The 11,755-nt window shown below is 54.6% G+C and overlaps 1 protein-coding gene across 8 annotated transcripts in view; it reads right to left on the bottom strand.

Moving 5' to 3' along the window:
- Positions 1–421: 421 nt before the first annotated feature.
- UBR4 (ubiquitin protein ligase E3 component n-recognin 4) overlaps positions 422–11,755 on the bottom strand; it is a 122,646-nt gene continuing 111,312 nt past the window's right edge. For all 8 annotated transcript variants that reach the window (XM_081057012.1, XM_081057013.1, XM_081057015.1 and 5 more), the window contains 5 exons: positions 11,420–11,614; positions 8,502–8,726; positions 5,297–5,387; positions 4,493–4,655; positions 422–2,101 (listed from right to left, as the gene is read on the bottom strand). In XM_081057012.1, coding sequence (XP_080913138.1) covers positions 2,037–2,101; positions 4,493–4,655; positions 5,297–5,387; positions 8,502–8,726; positions 11,420–11,614 — 739 coding nt within the window. In that variant the 3' untranslated portion in view covers positions 422–2,036. The remainder of the gene's footprint in view (positions 2,102–4,492; positions 4,656–5,296; positions 5,388–8,501; positions 8,727–11,419; positions 11,615–11,755) is intronic.

Raw genomic sequence — 11,755 nt, 5'->3', positions numbered from 1 at the left:
CCCAGCTTGGCAGGCAGCGGCTAAGCTCCCGAAGGCGCCATATCAACACCCGGTGCCCCGAGGTGTCGCTTCAAACACGGCTCAGTCTATGACAGTGTCATACAAGCCGACACCTGGTAAGCAGGCATAATCCTGTTTACACTGGCACTTTCTTCCACTCTCCCAGAGGAAGCTGCCCCAGTTCATTCCCTGCCAGGATGTTACCTAACAGCGACTCTGCATACTAACTACCCGCAGTGGTCTCGGGGAGACCACCAGAAGGTGGGAGACGAGGCACGTGAGAGGGAAGGAACGGGCTGGATCCAGTGTGCGGAGTCAGGGTCCCTAAGACCACGTGCTTCACCCTCCTCACTAGACACGTCTGGTCTCACTTGAGACATGAAGCTTTGGCAAAATCTTGTAGACTGAAAGTGAATTCATTAAAAAGAGCAGGTTTCCTTACGACATGGCAGGCAAATAATGTCATGTAAGCCCAACAAGCACTCTACCCTGTAGACGTGATCTTCTCATTGACAGGTAAGAAGGCTGCAGACACGAGAGGCAGGGGTGCTGGGGTTTGAGCAGAACGGGCACCTGACAGGGCCTAGGCGATGCTGTGCCCTCTCCTCGAGCCAAGTCAGGCCCTTGGAAGCCCCAGCGCCATCACCAACACCAACGTTCCCTCGCGCACGTGAACACACACGTGCTCATCTGCCGGGCTGCCAGCTGGGCTCTTGCAACAAACAGCCTTTGTCTCTCTGGCTAAGCCCCAAGCACGACACTCACGCCTGCTGTGGCTGCCCAGTCAGGGGCTCTGGGGAAGGGACACCCAAGTCCTGGCTGTGGAAGTCTTCTAACGGGGCCGAGAGGCACTTCCTGTCCCAGATGGTCTGGCCTTGGGCATTGAGCCACATACACTGGACATTGAGACAGGGGAGGCTGTCACTCGGAGGAGTGGGCAGAGCGTCACAAACGGGCACTGGCAAGCGTTCCTCCCCAAGAGGCCATCTGGACCAGCCTTGCCCTAAAATCTGGGGAGGCTCTTGGGCATCTTGCTGCTTCACTGGCAAGGGCCACTGCCCACAAACCTGGAGAAGTAGGTCTCAAGGCCCCAGGGACAGGAGCCACAGTGGTTGAGGACGTGGGTTCAGAAGCACGAATCTGCAACTCTGGCAGCTACTGGCAGGGCTGCTCATGGGCCCCTTCCTGCAGGGATGTCAGAAAAACTGGAAACAAATACATTGGGCCTGGCAGAGAAAAGGGGCTCGGGAAGGGCAGCTACTCATCATTCTGATTCTAAGTCTGCCCGAGACCCACTCCTAACAAGCAACCCTGAAGAGCAGTTGCCAAAGGATTCCCGAGTCATAGCTGGCAGGCCAACATCCAATGCCTTTGCTGTAGAAAGACCAGAGCCCTACTGCACCGAGCCTGCCGTCAGCACAGGACTGGAAAACCATCGGGCTCCACGTGTCTCCGGGTTCCAGCTCTTAAGGCCACAAAATTACGGGAGGCCAAGGAGTGTGTTTTAGGAAAGATCACAATCATCAAATGTGGTGCCCCAACTTGCTGGCCGAAAACAGACAGGCTCCATTTGGTGCCAACAGGAGGCCCAGACACAGCGATTCTGACACGTCAGTCTTCCTGTGCTGACACTGGAAAGGGCTGGGCAGGCAAGGAAAAAGAATTTGGCCAGGCCAGCATCAGTAGGATGGGTTTAAGCAGCAGTCAACACCTTCCTTTTCAATGTGTATTAAGTCATTCGTTTATTTCTCAAGATGTGCACACTCAAGTATTAAGTTGGCCGGGGCAACTCATGGCTCCTAGTGTGTACAGGTCCTTCGATGGCTTGGGCTACAGACAACTTCATAGCTAGTGCACCACACACACAGATAAAACGGGAGCCTAAAAAGCCCAAGCCACTCCACGAGAAGAGGAAGGAGGGCGGAGGGAGGAGTGATGATGCAGCGTCCTGTGGGGGAAATGAACGCACAGGAGGGAGAACACAGAGGGGTGGAAGGCAAGCCAGTTTCACCGTCAGCCGCGGTTCTGTGGGATGGTCAGGGGACCGAGTTCAACAGGTCCTTCAGGAAGCTCTCGGGATCCGTGATTTCTGATAAAAGACCTGGAAAGCAGAGGCAGAGGTTGGTCAGGCGCAGGAATGCATGGCCCCCAGCCCCACTGAGTCACGGCTGCCGCGTCCATGGAGAGAACACACTGTACTCCAACAAGTTCTGACAGCTGCTCCCTGGAGATGAGCAGTGACTGGGGGGAGAGTCACCGAGCAAACACTCTTGTTCTGCAGGAGTCCTGCTCCAGAACCAGGCGCTGCTGTTTGTAGGTGTTACCGTAACAGGCTGACCTCACAATCTTCCCAGGCAGAGGTTCTACACCCGGGTCCATGGACCATGGCAGGGGGTCTGCAGGTCCACTGAAACTGAGCGCAAAATGGGGTGGTGGCGGGGGGTCTTCTGGAGGGAGAGTGCGCACAGCCCTCAGCACATCCTCTGAGGGACCGGGACTGAAGCAAGGGGGAGAGCAGTGCCCTTGAGGGCGGGGGCAGCAGGACACCAGGCTCCTCTGAGCCTTAACACGGGGCCTTACGCTAGATGCCGCCGCTCAGGAGCTCCGTTTCAACTATCAAGTGGGGACTGTGCCAAGTCCCTGTTTCATTGCGATGGGGATTAAATTAGGCCACATACAGGCAAGTGCCCAGTGCACAGAGGCGCTCCATCAGCATCAGGCACCTTGGGACCCCCGCCCCTCTCCCAAGCAGGGTGCTCTCATTTAACAAATGCGGAATTATTAACCCCAAGGCCTGGCACCGTGCAAACTGAAGTCCTCTCCCAGCATCTGCGCTCATGGAGGGCAGAGAGGCACCAACCATCTCATGTTGATTTGGGAAGACGTTTTTGTCGTTGCATTCGAATAGGGTATGTCTGATGTTCTGAAATTTTCTACCAGTCTAAACAAAGTAATCAAGCCATGCTGTGACAGCCTGACCTCAGCGTGAAGGCCACGGGTGCTCCCCGTTGAAGGGCTGTTGCTGTCCCCCTTCCAGCCGGGGCGCTGCCACCAGCTCCAGGGCTGACGCGAAGCCCCGACTGAAGCAAACACCATTCCTTGCCCTGCCCACCTCCTTCCTCTCCTACTCACATTCACCAGACCCTGGAGTGACAGGCACGGTGCGTGGCCGTAGGGACACAAACACACAGGCTGCCCGCTGTCAGTCGGGGATCACTTCCTGGGAAGAAAGCCAGGAGAGTGGCCAAGGCAAAATGCCTATGCTGCAAAGAAGCACGTGCGAGCATCTAGTGAAGTTAGCAAAGAAACGGCGGGGTGCGGTGCTACTGCGGGCGCGCTGGGTACGGGGGAGGCACCGGGCCGACGAACGGCCCGTCCCAGTGCGGCCTGCCGCTGAAGCCACCGCAAAGGATGGTCCCACTGGAAGCCCCAGGGCTTTGCTGGCGCTGAACTGGGAAGAAAGGAATTCCCACTGAGCAACACTCCAGACCCTGGAAGGATAAGTTCCCGGAGGACCGAGACAAACAGCACAAGGTCAGTGGAGGCTTTCCTTTTCCCTGCTTCTTCCCATGCCACAACAGTCCCACAACGAACATCGGGGGAAAGAAGACAAGCTCACAAGAGAATGAGGCAGGCATGGCTCCCCCTCTGCTTCAGCCCCGGGAGCCCGAGCCTGGAAGGACGGCAGTGACAGGGACTGTACAGCAACAGGGCCCACCGCCCGAGAGGGCACTGAACTTTGAGTCCTGGGGGGATGTCCCCAGGCATCGGCCCACGTCACCTCCCCCTGTGGGTCACCCGATGTTGGTTGTAAAATCCAAACAATTTTTAATGTGTTTGCAATTAAAGTGACAGATTTGTTGTATAAGGAATCTGCACACGGGCGAGATTTGTACTGTGCGCGTCATTTGTACTAGCTGCAGGACGGGGATGGCTCACATGACAACGGCTCAAGGAGTGGCCCTCTTCTGACAATCAGAGAGGCTCTCTGCTCTGTCCTGTTTACCACTGATTTTCAGAATCAGAGTTGAAATCTCCCACATGTCCCCAGGGGCAGCTGGAAGACAGGCAAGCTTCCACGTTCCTTCTCTGAACTGTCATCAAAAGCCAAGAGTCAAAAAGGGGCTCTACCAACTTTCCAGCTATGCCCGGCTGGAAGCTTATTGACTCTTCAAAGCCTCAGGTACCCTGTCTACAAAGTGGGGACAACCACAGTCCCCGTCTCACACAGGGCAGCCTTGTGCGCTGGGAAAATGCGTAATGAGCAGTATAGTGCCTGGAATCTACAAAGAGCCCAACGACTATCATGGCTGCAGCTCTAATTACTAGCAGCTCGCATTTACCTCTCTCTCACAGGTCGTCTGGGGCCCACAGGCTACTTCTCACCTATGTTACAAGTGCTTTGTGAAGGTAAAAGCTATGGCCAGCCCCACTAAGACTAGCAGGGCTTTAGCTGCAGAAGACCTTCGAAAGGTAAAACCTTGACACTGACCGGCCACGTCGAGGAACTCGGAGAAGGTCTCCACCGGCATGAACTCCTCCTGGAAGGTCTTCAGGGCTTTGTCGGCAGCTTCGCAGATGGGCATGTCGTTGTGGCGGATGTACTCTGCCAGGGAGCAGGACCAGCCTCCCTCCGTGTTGCTGGTCGGCACCTTCTACGAGAACCAACAGGAGACAGGCCCGGGGGAGGGCGGTTCAATGCCCCGAATCACACAGGCCACTCCAGTTCCCTGGAAAGGCGAGCCCTCCCATGTACATCCACGTTTTCCCTGGAGAATGTGTTCTGCTTCCAGGAACAACATTTCCTTTCATTCCTCTTACAGCCCCTTTATCACACAGTGTCACCTGACCCCACAGGCTACAACATGTGACCATGTTCTTTCCTCCCTACACATTTCACATCCCTTTCCCAAAGGGAAGGGGATCGCCACGATGCCTTGACTGAAAGGAATCGCCCGCAAGCCCTCTGATTCCTGCCAGGCACAGGACTGTCCTGCTGTAAGCTGGGCTGGAGTAAGTCACTCACACAGGGCAATGGCGTTCATGGAACAGAGGGGACAAGAGCGAACCAAGGGTGCCTCAGGAGGAAGGGTTAACTGCAGAAGTGGGTGAGCAGCTGGCGCAAGGCCAGGTGACAGGGTGAGCAGACACGTAGGGTGTGCAGTGCTGTGCCCCTTCCCTGGTAGGTGGGGCCGGTGGAGCAGCAGCCACCAGGGCCGAGGCAGGGTCCGGGGCAGCAGCACAGAAGAGGTCACAGCCTTGCAGAAACCTGCCGAGCCTCCGATGGCGTCCTCACCTTAAACATGTTGTAAATGAGATCGACGAGGGCCCAGAAGAGAAGGGAAGAGCGGTACACAGAGTAGTCCTTCACTGCCTTGTCTGTCAGCCTGGAAAAGATCAAATGTCATGCCCACGCAGACCCGGGCAGGATCCTCACAGGACAGAGCACAGCATGTGGGGACCAAGGGAGGAGTCACAGCAGTCGGAGCATCGCTCGTCTATCTTCTCAGAAAAAACACAGCTGTGGGCAAGAACTTCTGACGCCCTGGGACCCAGTGGTTTATTTACTACAAAAAGGTTCCGTGAAACATTCATCTTTAACACTGACTCTCTTCCAAATCAGGGTAAACTGGAACAAAGGGAGACCCAGGTTGTGACATGGCCACCGAAAGGCGCCTGCCTTAGAGAGAGGCCAAGGACTCGCGTGTTCCCGTGGTCAGCCCCCACGCGAGCTTGTGGACTCGATGGGATCTAACAAACGAAGTAGGAAACAAGGTTACCCAGTCTCACATTCCCACGGGGAGAATTTTTATAGTCAGCAGACCAAAACCCACCAACATACAGCAATTTGTCAGCCACGTGCTGTGCTGAAAAACAGCAACCTCTGGAAAAGTGGCCCTGAGCAATGGTGACGTCCAGGATGAAGGATGCAACCGCCCGACACCTCCCAATGCCGGGATAATCCCCGAGCCGCTCACCACGCCCTGTGTTTCCTACCAGTATCGCCTGTACTTAATCCCATGATGCAGCGGAGGATTAGACACCAGCCAGTCCCTTGGAAAACTGGGGACTGTCAGCGACAATGTCCACTGCCCCCTTGGCAGACACTCCTGGTGTGAGAAATGGTTACAGCGGGGGAACCACTGTGAAATACAGACAGACCAGGCTCCCCTCTGTAGAGGGGGTGACATATTGAGGCTAAGATTCAGTTTCTACCACCCGAGTCTGCAAGAGGTATCTTTGCAAACGGCCTCCACATCTGGAGGAAGAAAAGGCAAGATGAACCCTCGCCGTGGAGATTCTACACCTCGGAACATACTGGAACAGAGCCGATAACTGAAGGGACTAGAATTTAGTGTGTGTGTGTGTGTGTGTGTGTGTGTGTGTGTGTAAGAATCATAAAAACCAGCAGAGATGTTACTTTATTATTTTATAGAAGCTAAAACTATACTGTATGGGCCTCAAGGGAAGGGACGACGGAGCTTAGACGAGCCATTGACACCTATATTCAGTCAATGCAAATTCCTCAACAAAAGTAAAATAATGAGAAAACGAGAGCATTCCATCTGCTGACATATGCTCCTGTACGCACTGCCCTCCACAGCTTCCATGCTCTCCTGCCTGCCACGCTGAGCGTCGCAGCCCAAGTGAAATGACCGCGAGGTGCACCTGGGGACAAAGGGCCATTTCGCAGTAAACAGGTAACAGACCGGAGCATAAGGAAGCCCCAGGCTTACCCACTTGCCTGGCAGAGGACCCTTCTTCCGTGAGTGTGAAACAAAGGTGAGTTCACCTTCCCCATAACGTGCAGGACTCAGGACGGAGCCTGCACCAGGGACACTGCCCCAACCAGCACATGCCGCCCTCTAAACGTCCGTCCAGCCAAGGGCTCTCCTCAGAGGGTGTCTCAATACCATGCTACTGCCCAGCACCCCTCCAGTCTGTTTCAGGGGCGCCCGCCCTGCTCAAGCCCCCGTGCCACACGAAGTCTGGTCCTTCTCTGTGGCTGTTTTGCCTTGGTAGCAGGAATTTTGAATGACCCTGCCCAACTCAATTATTTAAGGCTAATTAGTAAAGGTGACTAAACTGCTACAGAGAAAATGGTAACTCATGAGTGTAGCTCACGCTGGATTTGCTAATTAAGCTGTGACCAAATCGGCTTTTCCTTAACTGCCTGGGACAGTAACGAATTCCAGTCTCCTAATTGAAAGCAAAACAGCTCCTGTGGGCTCAGATTTCACACCTGCCACTGAGAGCCTGTGCCCAGTAAACAGCCACTTCCTGGGCTGTGGAAGCAGGCCAGCCTGGCTTATCAACAATGTGGTATCAAACTTAGCTTAGGATTCTAGTAGCTCGTTCACTATTAATGCTTTGGACTCTTGGGACCATTGGAAAGCTATATGCTTGGAATGGGGGCAGGGGTTAGATAAGGAATCTAACAAGACTCACCCCCTCCTACACCAAGAAGCTGATACCGGCCTGAGTCAACAGTCCAGCTCCAGCCTGGTCTCCCTGGGGGCGTGAGGTGCCTGCTACCAGCAAGGCGAGATAAATCAGAGCCGATGGGGGTAAAGATACCAGGTGTGCCTGATTCAGGCACACGCTCCTTCCACCTGCCCGGTCATTATCAGGGGCCTGAAAGCTTCTCCTCAGCTCCCTGCTGGCCCACAAATGTGGAGATGTTTCCTCACGTCCTAGGGAAAGCAGACTCCCAAGGACAGCCCTTCCAGAAGTGAAACAGATTTCCCTCATGGCAAAAGCATGCTAACAAACCCATCCCCTGCTGTGGAGCCCAGGGCAGCACAAACTGCACAGATGGGGCCACCACGAGCCAAGAGTGGTGCCCAAGGGTGCACTGAGAGTGGCAATCGTGTGGCATCTCAAAGGACTTCTTCTTCTTGGCACATGTTTCTCTCAAGGCACAAATCACAGACAAGGTCCAAGAATGACCTCCTGCTTCTTTGGGAGGTGTTCACATGAATAGAGAGGAAGAACGACTCGTGGAACATGCCACAGACGGGATAGGAATGTGATCCGGGAGGGAGATGACGAGCTCTTAATGATCAGAACAGAAAACCCCCAACCACAGCACACGGAAGCTTTCCTCATTTATGCCCAAACCAAACCAGCACGCTGGAAAACCTGTCATCTGTCTTAGCCCCTGCTGGCCCGAACGCCCCTTCTCGTCAGCAGTCTCATGCTGTGCCTGGCTGGCTCCGTCTCCTAAATTCTCCTCAGAGGTAAGCCTGGCTCTGCCTTCTCAGTGGCTGGACAGCAGACCCAGAGGTGGCCACGCACCTGCCCGCTTCAGGCCCAGACTCGTAGTGTGGCAGACTGACGAGGCTCAGGACCAGTGACCAAGTCAAACAGCACGCTGTCCCTGAGCACACGCACTCTGCTAGGCCGTGTTTACATACACACTGAGAACACACAGTCCTGGCACCAGACAGATGGCAGGAGACAGCTTCCTGAAGTGGGTACTTCCTGAAGGAGATACTGACCTGGTGGCTCCACCTGGAGCCACTGCCCGGGCCTGAGATGTCACCAGCAGCCTCCGTAGGATTTCCACACGCATGGCTCTCCACTTCTCGGGGGGCAGGATGTGAAGGGCCAGGACTGTGAAATAGTGGGGCCCGTCCACTTCAAAGGCACTCTCCACCCACTTCTCCTTGGGCTGCTCCAAAAAGCCCTGGAGGTTCTTCTCCTCTCGGGAGGTTGCTCGGGTTCTAGAACAAAAGGGGCATGGTGAGACCAGGGTAGAAGCTGGGGACCAGCCGCAAGAGGGGAGGGGGGTTTGCCCAATTTCTCGTCTCCCCTTAAGTGCCTTGAATACCTCGATCACGAACCACTCCCATCCATCCTCGACTTCCCCGTCCGCCTCCTCTCCATGTGCTCCTGCTTCCCTCCTGAGCCCTTCTTGGTGGCGTCTTCCTTGGCCCCGCCCCACCCCCAGCTCAGCTCCGACACAATTCCAAACAACTACTGGCCCCTGAGCGCCCTGCATGTGTGGGCACCCTCAGTGTCCTCGCGACTCGGGAAGGTGACGCTAGCACCTGTGGACCGTGGTACCTGAAGCCCAGAGAAGTGAAGTGATTTGCCCCAAGTCACCTTGCCAGTAAGTGATGGAGTCGGTGTGAATCCAGAAGCTCTGACTCGAGCCCACAGCCCGCATTCTCCCTCCCTCTATGCAGTCGTATCCCAGCTAAGCTGTCACACTCCACTCGCATCCGGTTCCTTTCCTTGGCTCAGTTTTGCCTGTTTTCCCATGTATCCCTGTCCTCTGTCCTTCATTAGAACAGCTTCTCCCAGGCAAGCACTGCTTCCTGTTTTCACTCTTGCCTAAACTATAATAATGGCGATCATAAACTTGAATCCAGGCACTGTTCTGCGAGCTAGTGCCATGTGATTAGCTCCTCTAATCCTCGCACTGAGACAGGTACCAGCACCACCTCCCTCTTACAGAACAGGATACTACAGAACAGAGAAAGATTTTGCCCATGAAGGTCACACACTGCAGAGGAAAGAACTGGGCTTTGACCCCAGGCCGCCTGGCTCCACAGCCCCCCCAGCGTTAACTGTCTTTTCTCCACGACGAAGCCTGACAATTGGTCTGTGGGTTGGAACCAGAGTCCCTCCTGATCAGATGTTTTTGGCCACACGCTCTCCTTATAACCTGGATGGCGCACTCAGGCCAAGAGTGCCTGTGCCCCATCCTGATTCTGTGGGGAAATAAACACACACAGCACTGGTAGCCACAGGAATCAAAGTTACCAGGTCTGCAAATGGCTCTGCCAGGCACTGGACTGTGCGACAAGAGGAGGGTCAGTGCAAGGACACCCTGCTTCCTTCTACTCCCTGAAGAACAGCATCAAAGGAACAGAAGAACACACTCGATTTTCCAGAGCTGGGAATCAGAGGCCACCACCATTGCAGGGCCTGCTCAGTGCTGCTGGGGTCATGGTGTGACCCACCTGCGCTCGCACACAACAGGCCCCCAAAGGCACCCCGCCCAGCCCTCTGCGACTGAGCTCACACCAGTGTGAAATGCCCAGCTAGGGGAGCAGTCGGTGGATGGGAAACAGTGCCTCTCGGTGCAGTTCCCAGGTCAGCCTCTAACTGACCAAGGCAACCAGGAAGCTGCCAACTGAGAAACTGGAGCAGGACTTAAAAACTGCCTGGCATCTGAGAAACAGTGACACCTGAAATCCCCAGCTCTGTTCTGCTGGGCAAATCCCGCTGGCTGTGTGGGTCTGCTTTCCTCCCTGGAGAATGGAGCAGTCCACTCTCCCTCACAGCCGCCGAGCAGAGACATGTCTCTGCAAAGCCAAGGGCTCGGCCGCACAACGAGTGCTGCTCAGGCCTGACGCAGTTTGGAGACTGGGAGCCAAACAGTTTGTGCTGTCAGCAATGCAGGTGTTTCTTCTGACAGTCTAAACAGTTTAGCACCTGATGTAAAGCACTGATGGAGACCGGCCCATGCATCGTTTCAACAAGGAAGCCTGCAGACGTCAGGAAATGGGAGGGAAGCCGAAGAGAACACCATCGAAGACGAGACCAGAAAGGACAAGAGACACATTGTCCTGTTGCCTAAAATGAACTGCAGCTGCCTTGGGTGGACTGTACATAGCCTGTCAATTCTCTGCCCAATAGATTTGTAAGCCTCTTACTAGAAGATGGGGCCTAAAAGTATGAAATCATTTAAATCAAATCTAAGAGTTCAAGTATATTAAATCTCTTAATTTGCTCCTAAAATCTGGGCTGCAGTGAAAGAAGATTCTTCTCTACCACCCCTAGGTACTTCCTTAAAATTACACTTTTAGATATCAACCTAACTATTCCATAGAGTATATACAGATAAAAATACAAATCTATTTTTTTCCTGGCTGCCTTCCTTTTCAGTTGCTTTCCCAGATAATCTCCAACACTCCCTTTCCCTTCACTCGCCAGAAGCATTACTCACTGGAGAGAAAACAAGGAGAGCAGGTCGTTTCCATTTATGAAATGGGCCCCTGGCTCTGCCGCACCTGCTAGATGTGAAACCCTGACCCGTAACACCTTGTGTGGCCCTGCCAGTGGCGGCATGCGGCTGTGACCCACAGCCCCTCTCTGTGCAGGAGAAGACATCCTGCAAGCCGAAGCAGAGGCTCCAGGAGTAGAAGCTGCCATGGTCTGGCTTCTCCCAGTTCCTGCTCCCCTCTGGGCTGAAGGTCAGTCCAAGGATGCAGTCCTTGGCTGCCCATGATAGGAGATGGGAGAGTTTGGGAAAAGAAGTCAGCTAAAAGCCCCAGGAGAACATTGCTACTTCCGGAAAGGCTGCCTTAGATCAGACATTTGCTCTGGAATTAACTAGGATGGAAATAGGAAAGGGGAGATCATGCTGTGTCGGCCGGACAACGGCCTGGGCCCGTGCGGTACTGACGTGTTCAGGACGTAAAGCACAGTGTGAATGATGTATGGGATCAGGTGGATGTTGCTCTCGCGGCCGCCCCCGCCGGTGTCCGCACTGAACGACTGCTCCATGGCGAAGCGCAGGAAGAGCAGCTTGATGTCGTGGATGTTGAGCTGGTACGTGGGCTCCCGCTGGCCCGTACACTCCTGGAGGTAAGTGTTGTGCCTGCGGAGGAGCAGAGCAAACGCTGAAATGAAAGCAGGTTCCCTGGTGACAACCCAGGTGGGAGGGCAGAGCCCCCCTTTAAGCCCCCCGATGGCTGCCAAGTTACACAAATGGACAGAGGAATGAAAGGCAGAGTGGAGG

Source organism: Rhinolophus hipposideros (assembly GCF_964194185.1).
Source record: "Rhinolophus hipposideros genome assembly, chromosome: 8".
Lineage (NCBI taxonomy): Eukaryota > Metazoa > Chordata > Mammalia > Chiroptera > Rhinolophidae > Rhinolophus > Rhinolophus hipposideros.
Note: the sequence above shows the minus strand (reverse complement) of the source record. Positions and strands in the feature narration are given on the sequence as shown.